The 27,758-nt window shown below is 39.5% G+C and overlaps 1 protein-coding gene across 1 annotated transcript in view; it reads left to right on the top strand.

Annotated features, from left to right (window-relative positions):
* Positions 1 to 27,758, top strand: part of PRKN (parkin RBR E3 ubiquitin protein ligase) — a 774,293-nt gene that overhangs the window by 736,393 nt on the left and 10,142 nt on the right. The window contains 1 exon segment of the mRNA XM_032215517.1: positions 23,752 to 23,838. Coding sequence (XP_032071408.1) covers positions 23,752 to 23,838 — 87 coding nt within the window.

Raw genomic sequence — 27,758 nt, 5'->3', positions numbered from 1 at the left:
CTTGAATGATTTGCTCTTTCCTGGCCAGGTGATTATTCAGCCCCTTTCCCCTTTTGTTTAGTTGATTAATAAAAGGCATTTAATTTTGGGAAGTGAGAGGCTATTTTCCAACTTCTGTGAGACATAGGTGTGTGTTACTATAAGATAACACTTACAGGTCACTGAAGGCATTTAGCTTCACTTCACAATTCTCACCCCAAACAAGGCATATGTTATCTTAGAAAAACATGTGTGTTGTCAACTCTTCCTGTACCTATTTTTACAGACAAGCTTTTGGTAGATTCTGAAGGAAACATATTTTAAATACCAAACTCTTCAGCCTCTTTCCAAATACCTGATCAAGGTAATGGAGAAGAGTGCATGGAAAAGAATAATTCTTGCTTCAAAAATGAATGTTGAATGGATCTTCCATAGGAACAATCAAAGTCTTCTTAATAATCTTCAGAGTAGCACTAAACATAATAAACCCCCTCACCCAGAGAAAATCTCCAGGAAAAGATAATTGCAGAAGTTAAGATTTAAAATATTTATATCATTTATTTCCCAGACCTGAGCAAAACTAGGCTTGCCTGAACTTATATGAAATCAGTGGTTTTAAATGTCTGAAATTCTGCATTCAGGTTTGAATGCTTAATTTGCTAAATGTTTATTTACCATTTTAAGGCAAATTCTGCAGTTCTGGTAGCTGAATCCTATACAGGTAATCTTCAATGTACGGTCATTTAATAGCAAAAGCACTTAGACTTATATACGGCTTCATTTAATGACCATTTTAAGGTCATGGCAGGGAGGCACTTATGACCCAGATTCAAAGTTCTGATGGTTGTGCCTCCCCTCTCCACAGTCATGTGACTCCATTATGGTCGTAACTCAAGGACTACCTGTTGTGGTTAAGGCAGCAGATTAGAAATCAGCAGATTGAGTTTAGTTCCATCACAGGCTTGGAAATCAGGTAGGTGATATTGGGCCAATCACTTTCCCTCTTAGTCCAAGCTATCTCACAGGGTTGCTATGGGGGATTAGAAGGAAAAAACGAATATTTTGGCCTTGAGTTATTTATAAAAATAATAAAGGTGGGAAAATAAATATATAAATTACTACTTATAAAATAAAGTAAAATACTTACAATGAATGTTCTTTCTGCGCCAACTCAGGAAGCTCAAACTGCCCAAGGAGCTGCTGATACAGTTCTACAGAGGAATTATTGAGTTTGTCACCTGCATCGCTATAACTATCTGGTTTGGTTCTGCAACCCAACAAGACAGACACAGACTTCAGAACTGCATAAAAAACAATTACTACCCACCTGCCTCCCATTGAGGACCTGTACACTGCATGAGTCAAAAAGAGGGCTGTGAAAATATTTACAGACCCTTCGCATCCTGGACATAAATAGTTTCAGCTCCTACCCTCAAAGCAATGCTATAGAGAACTGCACACCAGAACAACTAGACATAAGAACAGTTTTTTCCCAAACGCCATCACTCTGCTAAACAAATAATTCCCTCAACACTGTCAAACTATTTACTAAGTCTGAATTACTATTATTATTAATCTTCTCATCGTTCCTATCACCCATCTCCCCCCACTTATGACTCTATGACTGTACCTTTGTTGCTTGTATCCTTAAGATTTATACTGATTGTTTCCTAGTATGATTTGATTGCTTATTTGTACCCTATGACTATCATTAAGTGCTGTATCTTATGATTTGTGATGAATGTATCTTTTCTTTTATGTACACTGAGAGCATAGGCACCAAAGACAAATTCCTTGTGTGTCCAATCACACTTGGCCAATAAAGAATTCTGTTCTGTTCTGTTGTATTCTACTCTATTCTACTAGAAATTAATTGTCCTTATGAATGAATGAATATACATGTACCAGGATAATGTTGCCCAATAAGGATATAAATGTCCTTATTTCATGTAATTGTGAATTCTGATGAAGCAAATAGTTTGGAGAGTGTGGTTGTCTGCACCAGATGCCAGGACAAGAAATAATCAGTGGAAAATTGGTAAAGAGGAATCTAACCTAAAAGTAAGGAGAAATTTTTTGACCGTGAGAACAATTGATCAATGAAATCATTTGACTCCTGGAATGGTGGTAATTCCATCAAAAATAGACTAAAGAACCACTTGACCAGGATTGTATAGTCTTCTGCCTTAGGCAGGGCGTTGGACTAGAAACCCCCTTAGGTTCCTTCCGGCCCTGTGATTCTGTTTTCATGTTCATGTATCATAAAAGGTTGATAAATATGCATTGTAAGGTATACATTAGTTCTTTGTCTTAATGTTTCTTACATTTTAGAAAGCTTTAGATGTATATGTTGAAAATGATCGGACTCTTTAACTTCAAGGATATTCCAAACCAGCTGTTTGTTCTGATTTACAGAATTTGCTGTAATTATTACAGAAGCTTTAGGATTCAGATTGGTTACTGCCATGCGAAATAGTACATTTTACCCTGTCCTATTATAATATTCTGCTATATCAAATCATGCCATAGTTGTATTAAATGCTGGTTAGTTATGTAAATAGATATCCTACAAAGCAATAAATAGCAACTAGAGTGCTTATATAAACCAAGAAACAGCAACTATAGTGCTATATTTTCTCAAGTGGATTATGAAATGAAGTTGTAGGTTCTTTCATATTTTGTATCATTAAACAATACATTAAATCTTACAGCTATTTTAACTAGCAGTTAAGGGAGACTTTATTGGGTTTTGAACTGATGATTAAAAAGATATGAAAATACTTTAGAAATATTTTCTAAAAACTCTATAAATCTTTAATTCACTGTCTTTTAGCCTGCTCCAAATATCCTAATGGTTTCAGTTATGCATATCTCTAGCTGAAATTAGTTTTTTACTTAATGTCATTTATAAGGACAATATATTGCTCAATTACAAGTTCGTTGGTGGGCTGGGTAACAACATGTATATATTGAAAAGCCTTCCCTCCCTTATTTAATAATGTTGAAATTAAGCAGTAAAACAATGCAGTTGGAATTAGGTGATCATTATTTCCAAGCAGATTGTATATACTGTAGTCCTTCATGTTCAAAGAAGACATGTTGCAGTGCATTTCATCCGTGGTCAGGGTGGTTGCTTTGTGGTCTTCCAGTCTGGAAGTGCAGAGTCCAACACAAATGGGGGGCCCTGAAAGTTGTAGTAACTGTGGGTGTGATTCTGTGATCCTGCTCACAATTTTCTGTTTTTATCAGGGCTTGACTTCAAAGCTGGTGGAGACTTCATAAGCACATGCCTTGCCAGTGATTTCTATCACCAACTGACCAACTGACCTCCAGCCTCTAGTCCCCCTGGCTGGAGGTCATAGTGGCATAGGGTTTCTTACACAGAGCCTTTGTAGCACTTGTGTGATCTACCTCAAGGTCTCTTCCTAGACTCCAGTACACTCTGCAGCGATGGTAGGTTTCTAACCGGTTTACTACCGGTTCACTGAGAGGGCGTTTTGCATGCGCGCTGCTTGCTTTGCTTGCACGTGCATCTGCCATGTGTTGCTGCACATGCACAGTTGACTGAAAACTGTTCTGCGCATGCACAGAAACATGCTGGCAACGACAGAACCACTTTGGGGATGTGGCAGGCCTGGTCACTGCTGGTTCCAGCAACCTATGCCACCATACCACTACCGGTTCAGCCAAACTGGTAGGAACCCACCACTGCTATACCACAACTGGCAAGGAACTGATTTTTAGATTGATTTTGGCATTTTTAATCTATTTGTTGAGTTCTTCCCAAGGATTCAATTTAGACAGCACAGGAGCCCCACATCACATCGAGGTAGAGCCTCATTAGGGGATATATATTTGTATTAATCTCTATTAATATTAATGATTACTATTAATCTTTATGAATAAAATATTTTATTAATCATCACAACAATGTGAAGTCACAGCTACCAGTTCTTTGGTGTTGGTCTTCATACACATTGAGTTTTTCTCAAGAACCTAGGACAGAAGTGTCAAATTCGCAATGACACGTCATGTGTCATATCGCAACTTTTTCCCCCTACACTAAACTGGACATGGGGTGGCCAGCACATGATGCATTTGACCCATGGGCCATGAGTTTAACACCCTTGACCTAGGACTGTGTTGGTGAACCTATGGCACATGTGCCGAAAGTGGCACGCAGAGCCACCTCTTCGGGCACGCAAGCCATTGCCACTGTTGATCTTCTAGGTTCTGGCACACCGGTCAGCTGGTATTCATGCACACAGGAGCACTGGAAACCGAAAGAGCAGCCGTCCAGTGCGCATGCATTTGTCGGGCAACTGCTCTTCCGATTTCTGGTGCACATATGCACACCGGCCACCTGGTCTTCCAGTTCCTGGCATGCATGCGCACACAAAGACAACCTTGCGCATGTGCATGCCAGAAACCAGAAGATCATCTTCCCGGTGGGTGCATGTGCATGAGTGACTGCTCTTCCAGTTTCTGCTGTGCACATGTGCACTGGCCAGCTGGTCTTTGCCTGCGCATGAGTGCCAGAAACCAGAAGACAAGATGGCTTATGCGCATGCATGCACTGGAAACCAGAAGAGTAGCCGTCCAGTATGTGCATGCACACTGGGCAGCTGCTCTTCTGGTTTCTGACAGACATGCACGCGCGCTCCTGTTTCGTCACTCGATGCCGAAAAGGTTCACCAACATTGACCTAGGATGTCAGAATGTATCAGTGGAGTATATGTGCAGATCCGAGCAGAAGAGTCTTTTACAATTAACAGATGGAAATTTTGCCAAGGCACAGATTTTATAAGTACCAATGTGACTTTTTGATATGATACTCAGAGTGCCAGTAACTACTTTTTTTGGCCATCTTCAGGCTATTTTCTGGTGCTGCGGCACCCGCGAAGAACAGCTGGCCAAGGGCGTATGTGCCCACTGGAAACCAGCAGCTGGCGATGGCACGTGTGCCCCCAGAGAGGGCTTGGTGTGCCACCTCTTGCCAACGTGCCATAGGTTCGCCATCACAGACCTATAGAGTCCTTCCCAAGTTTGATAGTATCAAAAGTATCATCACAAGATGTAAACTGTTTTACACAAAGCTGCCTTTTGCGGTGATGATTATAATCTTGTAAGCTGCCAATTCCACAGTGTGGTAATGACTGCTTCTTGCTGAGTAAACAAAAATGAAGTGAGAAATATAAAGCAACCAGATTCCAAGGAGCCAACTCACCGATTGAATGAGCAAGAATTGCTCTCAGGCAGTTATTAGAAGTATTGGATACAAAATATTAAATAAGAGACCATGAGCAGGGAACAAGAAGAAATAAAAGTATTTCCACTGCTGGTGTCCAGCAGAAATAAGAGTGAAGAGGAATGGAGTTTGCAACTGTGACACACAATATTTATGACTGATTTACCTAAGAGTTTATACTTGCCTAGCCTAAGTATCTCTACTGCTGGTGTCCTGCAAAAATAAGAGTGAAGAGCAATGGAGTTTGCAACTATGACCTGCAATGTTTACGACTAATTTGTCTTCCTCCCTGAAAACAACTGGCATATTTGCACAAGAGCACGTTTGTTGCAATACATGAAGAAAAAGAAAAGAAAAGATAGGGACAGCAGGTGCCTTATGCTTAAGCTGTTGAGAAAAATTGAAGATTTATCTGTTTTTTAAATAAAGGGATGACCTACAACAATTTGACAGTGGAAGGAACTTTCCCTAAGAGGCAGTCAAACAGAAGAGGAAACCCATCAGCAGACCAGAATAACAATCAGAAGCAGGAGATACAGGAGATCCTCTTATATTGCTGCACTCAAGAAGCTTTCGGAGCCTTGCAAATACAATAGGCTTTGGGTATTTGGGGAAGAAAAAAGGATGTTTGATGTTCGTTCATTGTGTTCAAAGAGGGCCTTGACATCTAAAAGGTTGTGGGCTGTCCACAATGTGTCCGCAGGTGGCTGATAAGGCCTATACGGGCATGAAATGTTCTGCCACATGTCGGGCAGACATGTGTGGGCACCATTGTTGCAGCATTTGCAGCTCTGTCTTTGCGGAGTGCTCGCTTCTCTTGTGCTGTGGTTGTTCTTCTGTCCTCAGATGTCTGGCAGCCTTGGTAGATCAGCATGCGCCATGTTGATCAATCTTGTGCTAGGGTTTCCCAGGAGGTGGTGTCAATTTCCAGGAACTTGAAGGAGGCTTTCAATGTGTCTTTGTATCACTTTGTCTCCCGTGCGATCATTTTCCTTGAGACAGCTCACCATAAAGGAGCTGTTTGGGGATGCAATGGTCTGGCATTGCCCAACGTGTCTGGACTTTCATCCGAAGAGTGTGAACTGATGGCAGGCCTGCTCCAGAGATGACTTCTGTGTCTGGCACCTTGTCCTGCCACCGGATCCTCAGAATTCTTTGGAGGCAGGTCATGTGGAGGTGGCTCAAAAAAGGATACTGCATGACAGAAGAGAAGACAGGGCATTCATAAAGGAGAGGATTCAACAGTGCCTTATAAGTTGATAAGTAAAAGAACCCTGGTAGTTGGTATCACACATCTCCAAGTAGCTGAAACAAGCATACACACCAGCCATGCACTGTTTTCCAGAAGTGTGGTTCAGGGATATTACAGAACAAGTTCCAAGACTTTTCAAATCTTGAAATTAGCCCTGCCTCCTGATACGCATAAAGACAAGTCATAACAACCAGGAACAACTGCAAACATATCAACACACCTTTTGAAAATATTAGAAATAAATTCAAGATTCTGGTTGACTCTTCCATCATTCCAGTCTGTGTATGACCATTAGAAAGGGAAAGAAAAAAAAATGTAAGTCACGTTAGCTCTGCAAATGGTGTAAAGAGGAGAGATTTAATTTTCAGGGACCATCACTTGATACATCTCCAAAGCTGCTGACATAAGGTGGGTTGCACTTTATAAAGACTAAAATATATTTAGCTAGAACATGGCAAGCTGAATCATGGGGGATAGGAAATGGAAATCTTAGAAATGTCAAATAAAGGCTTATCGCCTCTGGAAAATAGTTGCTGCTGAAATTGGACTTCAACCACACACATACAAACAAAAGACCATTTGTTCATAGTATATACATTTGTCCAAGACTTTTCATTGTCTATATAGTAATGCTCAGAGATTTGAAAATAAACAAGATGAATTTCAGTACTTAGTACAGAAAAGCAAATGTGAGTTTAATAGATACAGTGGAGGCCTGGCGGGATCAATCTGAATTCAAATAAACAATTAAAGATATCATTTGTTAAAAGAGAAAGAAGCAATAAAAAAGGAGGACATGTGTCTTGTATGTTTAAAAAAACATTCTTATAAAAAAAATTAAATGAAGAAACCAAGCACTACTGCAGAACAACAACTGGGTAAAAATGAGCAGATGAACACAAAAAAGTTCACATTATAAAAATAATAATAGTAGAGTTGGAGGGTACTTTGGAGGTCCAATCCCCTGCTCAAGAAGGAGACCCTGTACCATTTCAAATAAATGGTATCCAGTCTCTTTTTGAAAGCTTCCAGTGATGCAACGCCCAGAATTTCTGAAGACAAGCTATTCCATTGGTTGATTGTTCTCACATTAGGAAATATTGTTGGTGTCTACTGTTGCCCGCCTAATCCCGGAGAAGATGTGGATGTTACCTAGCAAAGGCTAATTGTGAATATTTCAAAGAGCCATATTATAGTGGTGACAGATTTTAATTACCCTGACATCTATTAGGACACAAACTATCTAGGATGGTCAGTCCAGAAAATGTCTGACTTATGTGCTGAAAACTCTTACCTTCTGGGGGTGAAGGAAGGCATCACAAGGAAAGACTTATTTGAAGAAGTAGGAGTTCTGTGGCAGAAACATTGTGGACAGTGACTATGTAATGCTGGAGTTCTTGATTTTACAAGAAATTGAAACATTATACAAAATACATAGTTTGGATTTTAAAAAAAAATCCAAATATCTTGGAATAATTATTGATTACAAAATGAATATGGACATATACTATTTTAGGACATATTCAAAGAAGGGTAGTGAGTTTGATCAGGAGCCTAGAAACCGAATACTATGAAGATAAGTGAAAAGAGTTTGGAAGTTTTGAAAAATGGCAACTGATGGGCAAAAGACATTCCTTAAATACTTGAAAGGATGTGACATAGAAGAAAGACTTTCCCGAGTACAGGAGACAAAATATTGGATATAAGGTACAAAAAGGGAGATGTTGATTAAACGTTAAAACGCATATTCACATAGCATAATAATATAAGAGCAAGTTGAAAGTGGAACCAATGAATTAAAAAAGGATGGACCATTTGCCTGAATTGATTTAATTTGGATTCTTATTTGGGACTTGGTGGCCAAAACAACCTTTCAAATGCTGTATTTCTATGGTTCTTTTATTTCTACATCATTTTGCTTCATAGTTGTCTAAAAGGGACAACCATGTTTACCTCTGATGATATGAAGGTTACAGGAAATCGCCAAATAAAGAGGTTACAGTACTTGACAAACCCTGAAAAAAGATATGAGTTCAGGAAAGGTGGGGTCTTGCCCACTTGAATCTAGGCTTTATGGCTTGCAATCATGAATGAATAATAAACTATTATGTCAAAGAGAAAGATAGCACAGAGCTGGGTGATTATTAAACCTTTTTAGAAATCCAAAATAAAGCTGGGAAAGCAGAAAGGTATTAAATGCACTTTGATAGATTTCTAGGGATTTGCTTTTTGGCAAAACAGCCCCCTCCCCCAGAACCCCAATTTCAGACAGGCAAATAATAAATTGAATCAATGATCTAAACAGCCATTCATTATTTTGTTAGAGACCATTAGATGAATTAAAAGAAAAGACGCTGCAATTTACTCTCTAAGATTTACATTCCGAGAATAATTACTAGGAAACAACTGAATATCTTCTGAATTATAATTCATCGAATTATTTCTTCATCATGTTCTCTATAGAAAGAATAAGCTTAGTTATTTAAAACTAAGTTATTTAAAAATAATAATAGCAACACCTGCAACAGCAACAACGGAATGACTCATGTCAACAAGAAACCTGAGACAGAAGTAGGAATGAAAACCTTGTGGAAAGAATGTCAAGGTGTGATTAAGATAGCATGTGCTGATTTTAGGATCAAAGGATTTTTTCCTTTCATTTTCTTGGTGCATAGGAGGAGAACATTCAATGGCAACAGAATGGCAATGAAGGATATTGGTATGATGTCAGCCCTTAGACTAGTGGTTCTCCCCCACACACACAGACATTTATATTTATATTTACTGTATTGCCATTGTACGTATAGTATACCCATACATTGAAATTTACATAACACCCATACATGGAACTGTATTTTAATTTAACATTAAATAAATGCATAGGGAGCAAAGAGGAAATCCAGATAAATATTAATACTGGATTTACTAAATTCAGTTCAATTTCATTTTTGTCCTGCTTCTGCCTGCATCTTTCCCTGGGATACTTCCTCATGGATGAGATAAGGGAGGAGGCATGGCCCCAGCAACACAGCAATTAAAAGTCAAGTACAGTCCTTGCCGCCTCTAAAGCTTGGGTGATACTGATTTGGTCATGTTGTCTTTTGCTGTCTCTGGTGCTGCTTTATATCACTACTGCCTGTCTGACTGTCACAATCTTAAAAATGCAACTCTCCCTCTGGCAGGTCAATACTTGGATGATAGCTGAAGCTAATATAGAAATGTAGCTGCTTGCCAGAGACAGAACTCCAAAATGTCCTATGTTTTGGATGATCTCAGGTAAATAAAAGCTGTCATCAAGGAAAGAGATTTTTCACAGCATCTCAATTTGCTAAGATTAATTATGGCAAACGTTATTCTCTGGATACCTCTCAGCTGACACTCCTCAGCCTGCTTCAAAAGTCATGGTGTCCTTGAACTAGCCAGCAAACTTTTCTTATGTTCCGGTATGTATCAGTACCATTTTTCTTTATGAAATGGGGTTGTCAGAACCCCCTTTCAGTGTATTAGCTTTCAGTTACCCTGGAGTGAGTCCTGTCTTTTGTTCAGCTCAGCTGAGCTTTTGTATAACTGTTGATTTATGGATCACTACTGCCATCTTATGGTCGATACACTTCAACAATGCCATTTTTCCACTGAGTAGCTATTTGCCATGTGCCCAGTGCTTTGCCTATAGAAATTTAAGTTTCTTTAAAATAAAATAAAAATAAAATAAAATTGAGGTATCTAATAGCAATACCTGGAATCTAAGTTCAAATATCCCAGATAAGCAAAACTGTATTATTGTGGGCAAATACTGCACAGAGAGCCTTTTGCATCCTCAGAGTTTGGCAATATAAGCTTTATGCCATTTTGGCACAAATATATTTTGCAGGATCCAATCTGTTTGGATGCTGCAACATTATCCTGGAACATGTATATTTGCCTTCATCCATGACAATATATTTTATTAACCAGAGATTCATGCTATTTTAAGTTATAACATATGTCATATTTACTGATTAGTTAATCTCTTCTAACCACAGGGCTGGCGGCTCCCGTCTCTCTGTGTGTGTGTGTGTGTGTGTGTGTGTGTGTGTGTGTGTGTGTGTATGTTTGTGTGTATGTATACACGCACACACACACGCGCGCGCGCACACACACACACACACACACACACACACACACACAGAGTAACGAAATACTTTTCCATTAAATGTAGTTGACTCTAAAACAGTGGTTCCCAATGTGGGGCCCAGGCCCCACAGGGGGGCAATTTGATTTTTAATGGGGCAATTTGAATCTTGTTTAAACCAAGTTAATGGTCTTTTAAGCTTCCTCCACATGAGTAGAGTTCACTTTTTGAGTAAAATAAGAATTATATGTCACCAGGGGGGGGGGAGGCATCAGGATTTTAGAGATGCTTAGATAGGGCATGGCCAAAAAAAGATTGGGAACCACTGCTCTAGAATATGGAAGGTTCAGTGTGATACAAAATATAAAACAATCACAGTTACTAAATCATAAGATACTGATAGTGCCAGCTACTTTTTCTTCTAAGTAGCTGTATTAGTAAAACTTAGAGAATATTAAACTCATGCTTTACAAGGATCACACACAGAAGCTGATAAATGGTTCCTGTAATAATGTCAGCAGCATATATAAAAGGCTAGGTTGAGGGGTCACGTGAAATCACTGTTAGCCTCGGTTCCCCATCTGCAACTGACCTTGTAGGACTCAGGTGAGTATAACCTAATGTAAACGTAATTTAATTTGTGTTATATTAGACTGGCTTCCTGTTCCATGTCTCATAGCATTTCACAAATTAAAGTACAAGGATATATGTGTGAGTTTCTAGACCCTGGAGCAAATCCAGTTAACATAGTCAAGAGTCAAAGGTGCTACAAGCAGAAAACCAGGAATTAAATATGCAGGCAAGCAGATGACTTTGATACAGTTGGTAATATTAGTGAAATAAGCTATCTACTCCACAACTAGATAAATAAATAAAATACTGCACCAGCATTATCTTTCACAAGTTACTAATGTCACAGATCGTGTTTTACAACTAAGGAACTTTGGATCCCAGTAATAATTGATTGGCCCAAGGTCAACGTAGTAATTTTCAGGTGGTTAAGCAAAGGGCCTGACTTAGAAGAGCCCTCACAATGCAGTTAATGAGGTTCTCAAACGTGCTATCCACTCCCCACACTATTCCCTTTATCTGTGGATTGTGAACATGGCATATGCCAGGTCATTCATTCTGGTCCTAAAGGCAACCAGACTCGATGGCAAGCGTGGAGAAAACAGATGGGTTCCTGAGTCAAAAATTCACTGTGCTTATCTCCAAAATGCAATTTCATTATCCAGTGCATCTGTTGTTCTTTTTTTCTTTTCCGTTCAAAATAAACTGAGAAGTATTGGTACCATGTTTCCCTGAAAATAAAACAGGGTCTTATTTTCTTTTGACCCCCAAAATAAGTGCTTGGCCTTATTTTGGGGGAGTTCTTATTATTTTTGAGGTGTAGGAGGACACGAGTGTGGTCACCATATGGCTGCTGCTCTGTTGCAATATTTTTAGGGAGGGCTTATTTTTGGGGTGGGCTTATTTTAGTGCATGTGCTCAAAAGCCCAATTGGGCTTATTATCCAGGAACATCTTATTTTCAGGGGAACAGGGCAGTATTTAAGTACTTGTCACATCTTTTCCTTCTTACTCAAGTCTTGTTCAGGTATTTTGTATCTGATATAGGAATTTAAAGTTGAAATGGAATACATTGATTAGGAATGTGCAAATCATAATTATTTTGAGTGTTATAAGATTAGATCAACATTTTTAAGTAGCCGGGGATGGTGGTTGTAGGTCCAAACAAAACAACAAATCCCTGCAACTTAAAAATTTTGAAACTTGCAACCTACAGGCGATCTACAACTCACCCCCTTGCAACTTGCAACTTAAAAATGTTTGGTTTGGACTTCGAACAACACTTAGTGATTTGAAGCAATCTTGTTTCTGATTGTTCTGAGTGCTGTGATTGGGTGGCTTTGGGGGTTTTGATTGGTGCAGTTGCTTCAAAATTTTACAACTTAGTCAATGAAGCAGCAGAATGGACCAGTCACCTCCTGTACTAAGTGCTTAGTGGGTGGGGTGATGTGGGAGTGCAGCAAGAAAATGAAATTTCTATACCCATTTTCCAGTCATTAATGCAAAGAATACTAGTCCTATGTCAATGTAGTATATTTGTTGATCTTTTGTCCACATATGTCCTGGATGCATAGTCTCATGTCCTTTTGATATTGAGTTTCACAATGCATTTGTAAAAGGAAAACGTCTGCATTGGTTTGAACCGTTTCATTACTCTCCAGAGAGTATACTCTGTGCATGTACTTGTGCCCTGTTGAGTTTCCAGAGTGTCTTTACTCTTTACTCTGTGTTACTTTGGAATTGCTGGTGATTGAGTTTTTCTTTTCCCTGTGTTACCCTTCTTTTCTATGTTTACATTTTGTTTATCCAGCTCTGGATATGTGTAAATTTCTTATTTTGAGTTGGGCATTTTTCAGACTGCAATTGCTTTGCTTGTTATAGAATCTGGTGCAGTCTTGGAAAGTGTTGCATTAACATATTATATTTTTAAAAGTTATATTTATTAGTGGGAAAATTCTAAAGAGCCCAGTTGTAGCACAAATAGAATTAAAACCACAGTAAAGAGTGAAATTTGTCTTTGTGTGCTACTGTTTTTCCAGAAGGAGGATGCTATACTTGCTGTTGTTAAATCATTCTGTTAAGTGTGTGCTAATTGAAATAACATTGATGAGAAAGATTAGTCAACTTGGTCCTGTGTTACTGTGTTGGCTGAATGCCTCTGTGATTTTATTAAACCAACAACACAAAATATATCTGCTGAAAGCCAGGGACTGATTCAATTGCTGATTTAGCTAAATCCTTAGGGGATTTGCAAATATTTTTCCACTAATATAAACAAATAAATCCAGTTGATGATTTTTGTTTTTCTGCAAGTTGTCTATTTGGTAGCAGTCAGCAAATACAAGTCCTTCACCTACACCAATGATTATGTAGAAAATTAGCACCTACCCCTCCTAGAAGAATGAAATATTTTAGGAAATATTAAAAAGGAAGAATATTATATTTCCCCTGAGAGAGAAATAGAAATCTTAAGGGAGACAGAAACTCAAAGTCACAGTTCCCTGCCTCCAAGCAGATTCTAAGATGAGGCCAGCTTTTAGAAATGTAGATTTGGTAATCCATTCAAGACAGGATATTTTGAACAAAGGCAGAATTAGGTAGAATGGTAGGGTCAGTCCTCACTCAAGATCCAAACCAGGAAAGCTATTAAGACACAATAGGAATGGTCCAACATCCTTTCAGGACACAAGCCTCCTCATTACATCATTTCAGAGAGTCCAGGTGTCAATCAAATTTAACTCAGACAACCTAAAAAGTTAGCTATAACCCCTACAGCAACCAATATAATATATGTTCTTGCCAAAGGAACAGGATGCTCAAGTTCAAAGCCCAAGAAAGGGTATAAATACCTCTCATTCTCCACTCCCTGTGGTCAGCTGCCCAGGACCTCAAGCCCATGTGATCCTGTTCACCAATAAACTGTCTTTCCAATCAGCATCCATGTTTTCAGTGTCTTTCTCCCCACTTGGAACTGAACCAGATGGATATTTCTTCCAACAGTAGAAAACAAAACAGCAAAGACATTGCATTGCCCTTATTCTATGGCTGATGCCTTGACTGAAACAAAATATAGCCTTGGAACATAAAAGCCCATTATTTGCACTGGACAAATAAAGAAACTATGGGAAAGAAACAGTAAAAGCAGACTTGTAATGGCAGCAGGTAAAACTGGACGGAGGGAAAAAGTATCAAGAGGCTGGAGGAAAATATTCTCAGAAGTTGTTAAACATTAATGGCTGTGAATCCTGCTTCAGGGTTCTTAATTTAAATCAATTTGTCAGAATTGTGCTCTGTTAGGCTTGCTGGGGTGGGCATCTTTTTTCATTTTTGTGTTAGACTGCATTTCTAATAAATTTTTCTACTTGAATTAACCAAACAATAAAGTCGGACAATTTTGTTCTACGCTCAAAGCAAAATTAATTTACTATTCCCTACCCTGTTTGATACATAAACTTTTTATAAAAGTGATTTCTTAGAGGGTAGTATGTGGACTTTGGGGTTCCTTGTGCTCTCTAAGCTTGGTTGTTTCTTTGCAGATGTTTTAATTGCCACACTAGGTAACGTCATCAGTCTTAGGAGTAAGGGATTTGCTCCCTGTTTGCCCTGGCAATGATGGTGAGAGTGTGGTTTTCTCCTCAGTAGTTCCAAATTATCTCATTGATTGGGGTTCAGGAACTGGTGACACTGCACATGCCCAGCAACATGGCTCCATGTGCCACTTCGTGCACACGTGCCATTGGTTCACCATCATGGCTCTAGCTTAATCCCAAAGATTTTCTTGCTTCCTGCCCCCTGCAACTGGGATTTAGAAGTGGTTTTCTCTGCAGCAAAAATGTTCCCATTCAGCTATCATGTATAAAAAAAGGACCACAGGAGGGGAGAGATCCATGGCACTGTTTGTTAAATGATATAAGTAATGCAAATGGTAATTTAACCCCAAAGGACCAAGGGAGTTGCATGGAGCTGAGACTTCTAATGAAAAAAAAAAGATGTACTGCTAACCCACCTATCTTCCCTTAATCTGACACTTGTTTCTTTTATAATTCATGCTGTGCTGTAACACAGAAATGTTTAATGCCTTTCTGCCAAGGAAAGCCTATTTATTCTGACAAACCTATCAACCCTCCAGGTTGTTCTTCCACCATGGAACTGATTTTACATCTCCTCCATTATCTAATAAGACATGAAAACAGCTTTCTATCTTGCCCTGAGATCAGCCTTATTTCCATTGAAAGCAGTGCTGTGAGATCATCATCCACAGAGTTTCGGTATTTTGAAGAATAACTCCCAAATCAGACTAGCATAAATACATATACATGGACCTAATACAGAAGCTTGCAAATTTACTGCCAACCTGACTTCCATTGAGGACCTGTGCACTTCACGAGTCAAAAAGAGGGCCGTAAAAATATTTAAAGACCCCTCGCATCCTGGACATAAATTGTTTCAACTCCTACCCTCAAAATGATGCTATAGAGCATTGCATACCAGAACCTCTAGACACAAGAACAGTTTTTCCCAAATGCCATCACTCTGCTAAACAAATAATTCCCTCACCACTGTCAAACAATGCATTATTATTACTATTAGTCTTTTTATTGTTCCTATCATCCATATCCTCCCACTTATGACTCCAGGACTGTAGCTTTGTTGCTTGTATCCTTACAATTTATATTGATATTGATTGTTTCCTGATTGCTTATTTGTACCCTATGACTATCATTAAGTGCTGTACCTTGATGAATGTATCTTGTCTTTTTATGTACACTGAGAGCATATGCACCAAAGACAAATTCCTTGTCTGTCCAATCACTCTTGGCCAATAAAGAATTCTATTCTATTCTATTTGTTCCTACCCTATTGTGATGCTCTCCAAACAGCAGGCTTTTTCTCTAACTATGGGTCTTTACCAGAGACTTCAAGCTTTTACTTTTGCAACCTAACAAACCTGCTAAAAACAAAGAGTGTTGGCGAAGGACTTAATGGCCCATAGCCAGCAGCGAGGAGATGCATTTACAAGAAAGCCTTGTAAATTAGACACTTCAGTGAAGGTTGGAAATACAAACAGGCAATGTTAAGCATTCCGGAGCTCCCTTAAACTTGATGATATCTCAGACTGCAGTTTAGTTTAAAAAAATGTGTTGGCTGTTACATAAAAAGGCAGCATGTGAACAATTAACAGAAAAGAAGCTCAGCTGTCAAAGACATGACCTATAGTAGGAATATATGCATGCTCTTTTCTGATGTCAAGTATGTTCATAGTAGTTGCTTAGGACAGGGGTCCCCAGCCCCTGATCTGTAGACTTGCAGTGGTCCACAACATGCCACACAAAATAGTAAAGCCCTTTCTGTGGAATGCAGGGAGCACACAAGTGATTGATTCCTACCAGTTTGGACCAGTTCAGCTGAACCAATAGTGGTTTGGCGGCCTGGGTTGCTGGAACCGGCAGTGACCCAGCCCTGCCACGTCCCTGAACCAGTTCTCTGGGTGGGGCTATAGGCACCACCATCTTGTTTTTAGCTTCTGTGCATGCACAGAACAATTTTTATTGCACTGCTCAGCTCGCACACGAGCAAACTGGAAATAGTGGTTGCCAGAACCCATTCCTGCAGCACACGAAACTACACCCACACACCGGTCCATGGAAAAACCTCTCTCCATGGAACCGGTCCCTGGTGCCCAAATGTTTTTTTTTTGGGGGGAGGACTAGGTTAGATAGAATAATTATCATCTAGAAGGAATATTGTGTATTTGGTGATAGGTGCTTGATTTTCAGCCTTTTGCAACCAGAAATATTGAAATGAATGGTACTCAAAGTTCAAATTATAACAAGAGACCAGAAGCTTTTATAACTCACCAACATTCTTACAATCATAATCATCATGCCAATCTATTTTGAATTAAACAATGTTATATACATACTAAATCTGAGCGAGATAGGCACTATACACATCTATTAAATAAATAAATAAAACACAAGGAATTAAAAGCAGCAGATAAGAAAATAAATTGTAGCTAAATTTCATTTAGGCCAATATCGTTCACTGTACCTCTGCATACATTTTTTTAAAAATCCTCCTGGCAATTCATCCATCCGATCCATTTATCACGTTATTCATTGGCATTTGTTACAGAAACATCTACCTCTCTCTTGTTATGTTTTGTTAACTCCAACTAACCATAGTATATTGAATACCTTCAGTATTTCATTTCCTCTTTCATTTCCACTTTTCTCTTTATGCATAAGTAGCCCTCAACTTAACGACCACAATTGAGCCAAAAATTTCTGTTGCTAAGTGAAATATGTATTAAATGAGTTTTGCTCATTTTGTGACTTTTCTTGCCACAGTTGTTAAGTGAATGACAGCAGTTGGTAAACTAGCAACATGGTTGTAAAGTGAAATTGGTTTCCCATTAACTTTGCTTAGCAGAAGGTCACAAAAAGATGATCACATGACCCCTGGACACTGCAACTGTCATAAGTACAAGTCAGTTGCCAAGCACCTGAATTTTGATCATGTGACCATGGGGATGCTGCAATGATCATATGAAAACAGTCAAAAATGATCTTTTTCAGTGACGTTGTTGCTTTGAATGGACACTAAATGAATTGTTGTAAGTCGAGGATTACCTCTATTTATTTTGCAGTTTGACATTCATTCTTTCTATACAGGTAGTCCTTGACTTATAACCAATCTTTTAATATAAAATTAAAAGATTGACATTGTAATGTCAAAATTACAATGACACGGAAAAAAGTGACTTAAGACCTATCCTCTTAAGACTGTTGCAGCATTCCTACAGTCATGTGATCAAAATTTGGGTGCTTGACAACCAACATCTCATTATGAGGGTTGCAGTATCCCAAGGTCATATAATCACCATGCAACCTTCTCAGCCAATTTCCAATAAGTAAAATCAATGGGGGAAGCCAGATTCACTTAAGAACCATGTAGTTTGTTTAACAGCTGCCCTATTCATTCAACAACCATGCCTTGCCTAACAATTGAAATTTTGGTCCTAAGTGTGGTCTTAAGTTGAGGACTACCGTATATACTCGAGTATAGGCCGACCCGAATATAAGCCGAGGCACCTAATTTTACCACAAAAAACTGGAAAAGTTATTGACTCGAGTATAAGCCTAGGGTGGGAAATGCAGCAGCTACCGGTAAATTTCAAAAATAAAAATAGATACCAATAATGTTTTTGAATATTTATTTCAAAGAAAAACAGTAAACTAGCGGTGTATTCAATGAAATACTTCACTCACCTCATGATGCTGACGTCCCGCTGTGATGATGATGTCCCGTGCAGCCGCGGGAGCGATGTCCCGCCTCCTATGACACACGGCACAGTGATTCCTATCATTGGATCACTGTACCAGAGGAGGTGGGACATCGCTATGTGGCTGCTTGCCATAACAAGGAGGAGGTGGGACATCGTTGCAGAGCGGCAGGAGGGGGAGGAAGGGGAATCGTAAGACAGCCCTGCATTGCATTAGAACGTGAGGAGGGGGGATGGTGCGGTGCGCGCTGCGCGGCAAACTGACACAGAGGGAGGGGAAACTCACAGGGGCACTGGGCCATTCACGAGTGTCACCCAGCGGCATGGCCCCGCCCCTTTTTCTCCTCCATTTCGGGCAAATTTTTCACTGACTCGAGTATAAGCCGAGGCGGCTTTTTTCAGCCCAAAAAGTGGGCTGAAAAACTAGGCTTATACTCGAGTATATACAGTACCTATATGACCTAAGGACTTCTAAGGATTCTTTTCATAGTGGTCTCTTGGCTTGGTAAGTGACTTATTTTATTTCAATCAATCAATTTATATGTCTTCCCATCTCATATACGTACATGACTCTGAACAGAGAATGACAAAGTAATATTGGTAATACTTAAAATACACTCCGTAGAATGAGATCTGCTAATGGAACTATGTTCTCTTATATCAATCACCCCATATCTGGAAAATTGCATTATCACTGCAAGTTCAGTTGTGCAGTCCAGGAGTTGTGTAGAGGAGATTCAACATGGTAGAAAATAAAGGAAGTGCAATGACTTGAGCAGATATAAGTAGCATTATATAATTTTGGAAATAGAGCCACGTGATTTGTGGTAAATTATATTGTCTTTAGATCTGCTTACCATAACTGAATGTCTTGCCTCAGAAGTTGAACCACAGCTACCATATTTGCAGAATAGAAAACCTGCGTAAACCTTAAATTTATTTACTACTGTTTCTCATTCAGTATATTTTCTTAATACTTGATTTTTAATTTGTTCACATTTTGCATAGGGAAGTAACCTAATGACCTTCTAGATAGAATAAATGTCAGTTTGCTTTGGATTATGCAATGGCAAAAAAGAACATAATAAGCAAAGAAACAGGACACTGTGTACATATTAAAACCAATAGAAGAGAATATACGAAATCTTTTCTTATGGATTAATTTGTCCAGTTAGAGAAAGAAGAAAAAAAGGCATGTTGTAAAATAAAAAGAAGGCTCAATGAAAACTAACTTCATTGGCCATCCTATGAGATTTGGTGAGTTAGGAGAAGTACGAAAGCAAAGGTGTGTAATAAGGTTGTGGGACGGAAGTCTGAGTTTATTATTAGAAATCAAGGGGCAAAAGGACAATGCTTCTCTCCTTAATTCCTCCATTTTCAAAAATAAAATCTATAAAAGAAAACCTCAACTTCTCCAGAGGAGGATTGTGGCCCATTAAAAAGAGTGTTGGTGGACGTGCCCTGGCTTAACTGCTATGAATTTAAATAGGAAAGATGGTTTCATTTCTTCAACATGTCATATCTACAGAGAAGGCTCTACTTATGAACAAGTTATATTCCAAAAGGATTTTGTTCGCAATTCTGATAAGCAAAAAAAAAAACCCATGCACAGTACAGTCCTTACCTTACGGTCTGTGAGCGGCTCTGAGGACAGTATACAAGTGGAAGTCATGAGAAAATGGGAAAGGGTTAGCAATAGCATTTAGCATTTAGCTTTATATACTGCCCCATAGTGCTTTACAGCATCCTCTGGGCGGTTTACAATGTAGAAGCTTTATTTGCAACATAGGACAACAATGTGGGTCCTCATTTTACTGACCTCGGAAGGATGGAAGGCTGAGTCAACTTTGAGCCCCATCGAACTACAGGCTGTGGGCAGAGTTAGCCTGCAATACCTCACATTAACCACTGCACTACCAGTACTCCTTATATAAGTGGAATGCCACAAAAAAAAAAATACTACCGGTTCTGTGGGCATGACTTGGGCATGGCAGGGGAAGGATCATGTAACATCTGCATTTCCACCTGACTCCAGGGGAAGGAAACTGTAAAATTTCCATTGCCTGCCCACTCCAGGGGAAGACTACTGCAAAATCCCCATTCCTTCCCAATCAGCTGGGACTCAGGAGGCAGAGAATAGATGGGGACAGGACCAGTCAGAGGTGGTATGTACCGGTTCTCCGAACTACTCAAAATTTCCGCTACCGGTTTTCCACAACTGGTCAGAACCTGCTGAATACCACCTCTGGAATGCCAGGAACTCACCCTTTCCTGTTTTCTCCTGACTTCCAGGATCTTCTGGATTGGAGTTGTGGACAGGTTTGTTCATCTCAGTGAACAAACAAAGTTTGCAACTCAAAAGTTCTTAACAAGACTAACCTCTGTACTAGAAAATTTACCGCTCAAATCTTTCAAAAGGGCACAACATTGCAAAATGCATTGCACTCAGGTAGTTGGGCCTCAACTTTTCAGCCACTCCAGGCAAAGGATTGTCAGCAGGTTGTCCTTTTTCACTGTGCACAAGCATCGTCTTTTTTGCAGCACTGCAATGAATTGTGATTTCATACGGTACTTAAAATGACAACAGGAGCATGACAGAGTGCAAAACGGAACTGCAAAGATGTGACATGAGGCAGATAAACATTTTAGTGTCAAGTTGGGCTGATATGTCTATTCATTATATGCAAGAGCCAACACTGTATCAAAACATCAGACGTATTTCATCAGCTCGGCTTGTCACTGTAGCAAAGAGTTTAAAAAAAAAATATTTCAGTATTCTCGTGGTGGGACAAGATGGTGTACTTGAGAATGGCCAGAAGAATACTTTAATTGATATTTCTCTTTATTTGTTTTTTTATTTTCTCTGGACAACAAGGATAATTATAATTGGGAAACGACAGTGCAGGGATCATAGTTCCATGTCAAGGCGGATTTCTGTCTTACAAAGAAGTAGGGTAATTTTTAGATAGTTCTGTTTATTTAGAGCCATCATCTGCAATTTTACTAAGTGGTTTTAAAATGAAAGTTGCCGACTGATAGAGGAAAAAATAAACTGGCTCTCCATCTTTGACAACACATTGTTGCTGTTGGCAGACATTAGAAAATGGGGCAGGTGAATGAATGATGAATAATAACTAATGAATAATCCTAATTGAATTGTAGGAGATAACCAGGCTGAGTTTGAAGGAGGGTTAAGGTCATCATCACTCATGAGTCCCTTTGCATCCACAAAAGATCTAAGCCCCACCCATCTTGAATTCCTTTTACTCTTACCTGCCACCAGTTTGGTTTGGCCACTAGTAGTTCATATTCTTGTAGTTCAGTGCTTTCATTTAATCACCTTTAAATCCCTTCATGGCACGGGTCCAGGTTACGTGACGGACCGTGTCACCCTACTGGGATTGTACCCATGCTACTCATGCCGGCAGAGGAGGCATGCTCTGGGTCCCATTAGCCCAATTATTCCCCCAGGGGCTCCAGGAGGAGAGCCTTCTCTGCTGTTCCTCCTGTCCTCTGCAACGTTCTGCCACCAATGTGAGGTTGGCCCCAATCCTCCTATCTTTTTGTAAGGGCCTGAAGATGTGACTATGACAGTTGGCTTGGGGTCCCAGTGGGGGGAACAACACAATGAAGATGATTGATTGAGCAATAAATGATCCCATCTCCCACAATTCCATCCCTACCGACTCCACATGTCCTTAGGTTTTAATGTCGGATTTTACTTTTTATGTTTTAATTGTTTATGTAACTATAAGCCACCCAGAGATACCCTTTGGCAGGGAGGGCTAACCTTTTCTGGACCAAGTTCCCAAAGCGCATACGCACCCAAATCCCCAAAATGCAATGCACACCCAGCCCCTGCATATGTGCCCTCCCACACATGCATGTCGGCCCCAAGCATGTGCCCACCCCCTTGCACACACAGCAGAGACCCAAAGACCAGCTGGCTGGTGGGGGATGTGCACGCATGCGCGGAGGAGCTGAACTGGGGCACAGAGATGGCGCTGTGTGCCACCTCTGGCACACGTGCCATAGGTTCACCATCACAGCCCTATGGTAAGATGGGCAGCCAATAAATTTAATAAACAAACAAACAAACAAACTTCCTGGATCTTCTGATTTCCTTAGTGCTTGAAATGAATGAAAGACAGCAGTGTGGATATGTTTATCCTGAAGGAGTCAGTGATTACTTGTTTAGAGAATCATTATAGGAATTCTGTATTGCTAGAATCTCATCTATTTTTTAGCTGTCCCTATTATTAGCTAAGTGCAACATTTATTGTCAGATGTTTTAGACCCATGGCTTTAGAAGAATCTTCATGTGAAATGCAGTCTCCTCTATTCTCCAGTGTTTCCAAAATTCTAAGATACAATAATTAGGGAAATGTTTTGGGAGAACTTCTGTGTGCCAAGATAAAGTTTGCCCCCTGCCACGATTTTCTAATGATGTGAATCTAAGAAACTCACCCTAGGAAACTGGTTATAGTTCTGACTTTTCAAATACTTCCCTCCCCCAAAAGGTTTATAAGTTGTTTTGTGTTATACAGGTAAACCTCAGTGCTTCCATGTGTAAAAGGAAAAGATATATAATAACTTTTTTCATTGGGAGGAAAGTACGTAAATCAGTTGTATTAATGAGCAGGCTATGTGATCAGATGGATGATAAAAAAGAAATTATGAGAATTTAATGTGATAAGAAGAATGGTGGATCATCTGAAAATGCTTTGGCTGTCATATCTCCCCTTGATTCCTAATGTGTTGCTATGCTCTGAGAATGTCTTTTCTTTCATGCTTTCATTGTCTGTTAGCAGGCCTTTTTGCTAGGCCGTAACTGGCAGCAAAATCTTCTATAGGAAATGGTTTAAACAGGTAGCTAGATAGGACTTGCAAAGTCTGCACATCTAGCCACACAGGACGGATGTAGCCCACCACAAATTGTTCTTGATACCTATAGAATTTGCTTGTTTTGTACTTGCTTGAAAACAGCTAAACTAGGGCGTACACATGAAACTTAGGAAACGCGCAGTTATCAATTCTATTATTGGTCCAGATGCATAATTTGTAACCAATGACATTTGCAATGTTTGAAAACCTAATTTGCGTATGAAAGTTTATATATTCAGCTTTGCTACATAATAAAGTTGTCATTCACCCAGAGAGATCGTGCCCTCAAGTTCTTTCTAGGATTAGCTTCGTGGGTGACCCCACGTGATATTGTTGTGCCCAGGTGCCGCCCTGGAGAAGCCGTTTCCTCCAGGGACGGACTGAGGCACTAACACTAATGTTTGTTTGTTTTTCTCTTTTCAGTTTGCGTTCTGCCGTGAATGTAAAGAAGAATACCATGAAGGGGAATGCCATAGCTTCTTCAAAAGTCCAGGAGCCACAGCTCAAATGGTACATATACTGTATCCACATCCATAGGATCTCAGAAAATTAACTAGAGGGGGGTTTGATAATCAAGAACAATGATAATCAGGGCCTTGGTGGGAAACCTCTTGTGGACAGAAAGGAAGAAGATCCAGCAGTAAACATCTGTTTCCCCTTCAGAAGTCCTACTGTTAGTTATTAGCTCTTTCCAGAGCCCTGGTGGTGCAGTGGTTAGAATGCAGTACTGCAGGCTAATTCTGCTGACTGCCAGGAGTTTGTTTCGGACCGGCCCAAGGTTGACTTGGCCTTCCAGCCTTCCAAGTTTGGTACCCAGATTGTTGGGGGCAATATGATGACTCTGTAAACCACTTAGGCCTGTAAAGTACTATGAAGCAGTGTATAAGTCTTAAGTGCTATTGCTATACATATCATAGGTGCAACTCAGAAGTAGTTATTTAGACTTTGAAACTTACATGGGATTTCCAACTTATTACAGACAGATGTCTGCTCAGAAAATGAGGCTTTTTTATCTTTACTACAATGGTATTCAGATTTTTGAGAAAATGACTGATGGGACTTCCATAAACCTTTCCTATAGAGAAGGATGAAAGTTTATGCTTGATGTACTTTTTTCCACGTTCTTCCTCTTTATAGCCCAGTGTTAATTCTTCATCCTACATCCTACCAATGCAAAAATCAGCACAGTGAGCAGCAAGCACAAATGTAATCTGCATTATGAAGATTATAAAAACTGATGGGGAGAAAGTAATTTGATTTTTATTTTAAGGTATTTAAATTTGTACTTTCTGATAGAGGTGTGCAATGGTTCAGATTAGATCCCCAAAACAAACTTTGGAATATGCAGAGGCACAAATATAACACCCATTTGCTACTGTTTAAAGCTGCTGTATCTATAGTCTAAATCACTTTTTGGAACTGAATCCAAAGAGCTGCACAGTGTTATTTTGAAACAAATAAGCAAACTGGAAAGATTTTTTTTTTCATTTCTTGAAATAACACATGCAAACCAAAATGCGCACATTTGCAAAACACTATGCACAGAATGAGATAAATTATAAAGGGAGGGATTAAAGAAATTTTGTGGTGCAGAAAACATCTCTTTAACTGGCTTTTGGTTCTTTTTAATACTAATATCTGATAGAGCCCCCCCCTCCCAGCCCCAAATTTGCTGTTGTTCATCAACTTTCAATTACCTCACTGCAAGGAATATTTTAATGTTTGGAGATTTTAAAAGGGATGCTTTTAGATATAAACAAGGATCGAACTGATCATTATCTCTAATAGTCACCATAATTCAGAGTTCTGTTCACTCCATAAAGAGAAATGCCACACTGAGCAAATTTATTTTAATTTAGGTCAAGATAACATAAAGATTATTTTAAAAGCCAACCAGCCAACCAATTTATATTTCAAACATAAACAAAGAGAAGTTCCTAAAGTGCACTTTTATGTTTCATACTGGGAAATTTTCTTTTATTTCTTGAAACAATCATGCTGAAATGAAGAAATAATTGAGTTGAGAACCCTACTTCTTATCAAGTTAATTCTTGGACTTTAACACAGGGCTGCACATAATTGCTAGATTCCTAGAGAATGCCAGGATCCAAACTAAAACCATATTATTCATTAAGCAAATCAGCATCCAAGTGTCCTTGGATGCTGATCCTTTAGCTATCATCAGTTTTCTGGGTGAAACAGATCAAGACCGGAGAGGCATATATGAGACATGGTTGATTTTGAGAGATGGAAATATAGCCGATTTATACTATCCATAGTTCATGAGTTCCTTTTGACAAAGGAAAAGGAGAATTCAGCTTCTAATTATAGTAAACAATCCTTTCTAATTATATTTGGACAAGCATATAACATATTAATGCTTTTAGTATTGTATTTCCAATGTTGCCTTGTCCTAGCTATGCTAATCACCCTAAGAAGGGAAAGGCAAGGGGAAAATTGATTAAGTGAACTCTGCCATCTTTTAAGCCAAATCATTCTGAAATTACTGCAGCCCTACCACACTTTCCCTATGCTGTCTTTCCCCTCGATCCTAACTTCAAAATTCTACCAGCATGGAAGCATGATCTCTCCTTGGGGGAGCTTCATCAGTACTGGATAAATGATGAGCGCAGCAGATGAGGCAAAATGACCCATTGCAATATGAGATAAGGATACACATGAGCATCTGTCCGCATTAAAATATGGCTTGTCTTATGCTAATTAGACCTGGTCATAGAAATGCCCTGCTGTACAATTACATTATGCATATTGAAATTGATTGGCTCAATAGCAGGAAAAAGGTTATGAAATTAAACTTTGGTATTTACCAGTGATGATGAACCTTTTCGGTACTGAGTGCCCAAACCAGAAGTGCGTGCATTCACGTGCAAGTGCGGATGTGTGCACACCAGAGCACTGGAAATCTGAAGACCAGCTGGCTGATGCGCACATGCCTGGTTTTTGGCTGTTTTTCAAGCTGTTCTCAGGCCATTTTTCGGGCCATTTTTAGGCCATTTTCTGGGCAGTTTTTCAGGCCGTTTTGGGGCCAAAAATGGCCTGTAAAATCGCCTCTTTTTTTGGCTGTTTTCCGGGTAATTTTTAGACTGTTTTCAGGCTATTTCATGGTGCTCCAGCTCCCATGAAGACCAACTGGCTGGAAACCAGAAGAGGAGCTGGCGACGGCACAAGTGCCCACAGAGAGGGCTCTGTGTGCCACCTTTGCCACGTGTGCCATAAGTTCACATCATGGGTATATACAATCCAAATTTCAGAAAGCTCTTTCAGTTGGGACCCACAACAGTAAAATTCTTGTTAAGGGTTGTTGTTGTTTTTTAAGAGATAAATGTAGGGGTACATTTGACAAACGTTCTTTCCATCTTGTTATTTTTTTTATCTTTTTTTTTCTTGGTCACTGACAAGCAAAGTTATATTTTTATCATTGGATTTCTGTTGCCCTCTTGTTAGCTATCAGTTCCTGGCGCCAAGGGGGCTTAATGGGGCCCAGAGCGATATTTTTTTAATTAAAAAGATAATAGGGGAGCCAGTGCTTGCTTATTTATTGATTTGATTCCCGAGAGACTTGTTAAAAAACTAATGCCAGGCAGCCATAAAGCCTCATGGGAGGTGGAAAAGGTAGTCATCTCTCAGGCACACATTGGCAAACCCAACCTGACACTAAACAGGCACCTAGGTATATCTCTTGTGCGGGGGGGAGGATGGACCAATGGCTAAGCTGCTCAGTACATTACAGGACTCCTATTGCTTCTTTACAAGAGGAGAGAGACTTTATGGGTAAGTCACAGAGAGAGAGTTCTTCTGGGACCTAATTAAGCATCTGTCTGAAACTAAAGAACCTGATAAAACAACCCCAGCACAGCACATGTGCCCAAACCTCCTGAAAGTCACAATTTGGGTGGTAAAGATAAAGAGGGGTATTGGGACAGTGTAGTTTTTCAAACAGTGGGTGACAGTTTGTATATTGATATTTCCCAATGTATTGACAGAAAATAATCACATACATTTTTAGCTTGATCTGCATCATCATTTAAGTGAATCCCATTGAAATGCAACCAGAAGCTTCAGTGATGCTTTGTTCAATATTATAATTTAGATATAAATTTGGATCCCTAGAGCACATCTCCATCTAAGTAAACTGCACAGAATCTTATTTTTACAAGCACATTCCCCCAGCTGTCTTGAGGTAAAAAACAGTTTTAATATCAAGCTTGTCTCTGCATGGGCTTTTTTGGGGAAGTAGATCAAGGAGCTGTGGTTTTGTTGTAAAAACTAAGATTGATTAAAATAGCAGTAGACTTATATACCGCTTCATAGGGCTTTCAGCCCTCTCTAAGCGGTTTACAGAGAGTCAGCATATTGCCCCCAACAATCCGGGTCCTCATTTTACCCACCTCGGAAGGATGGAAGGCTGA

This window comes from Thamnophis elegans, chromosome 4 (genome assembly GCF_009769535.1).
Source record: "Thamnophis elegans isolate rThaEle1 chromosome 4, rThaEle1.pri, whole genome shotgun sequence".
Taxonomy (NCBI): Eukaryota; Metazoa; Chordata; class Lepidosauria; order Squamata; family Colubridae; genus Thamnophis; species Thamnophis elegans.
Note: the sequence above shows the minus strand (reverse complement) of the source record. Positions and strands in the feature narration are given on the sequence as shown.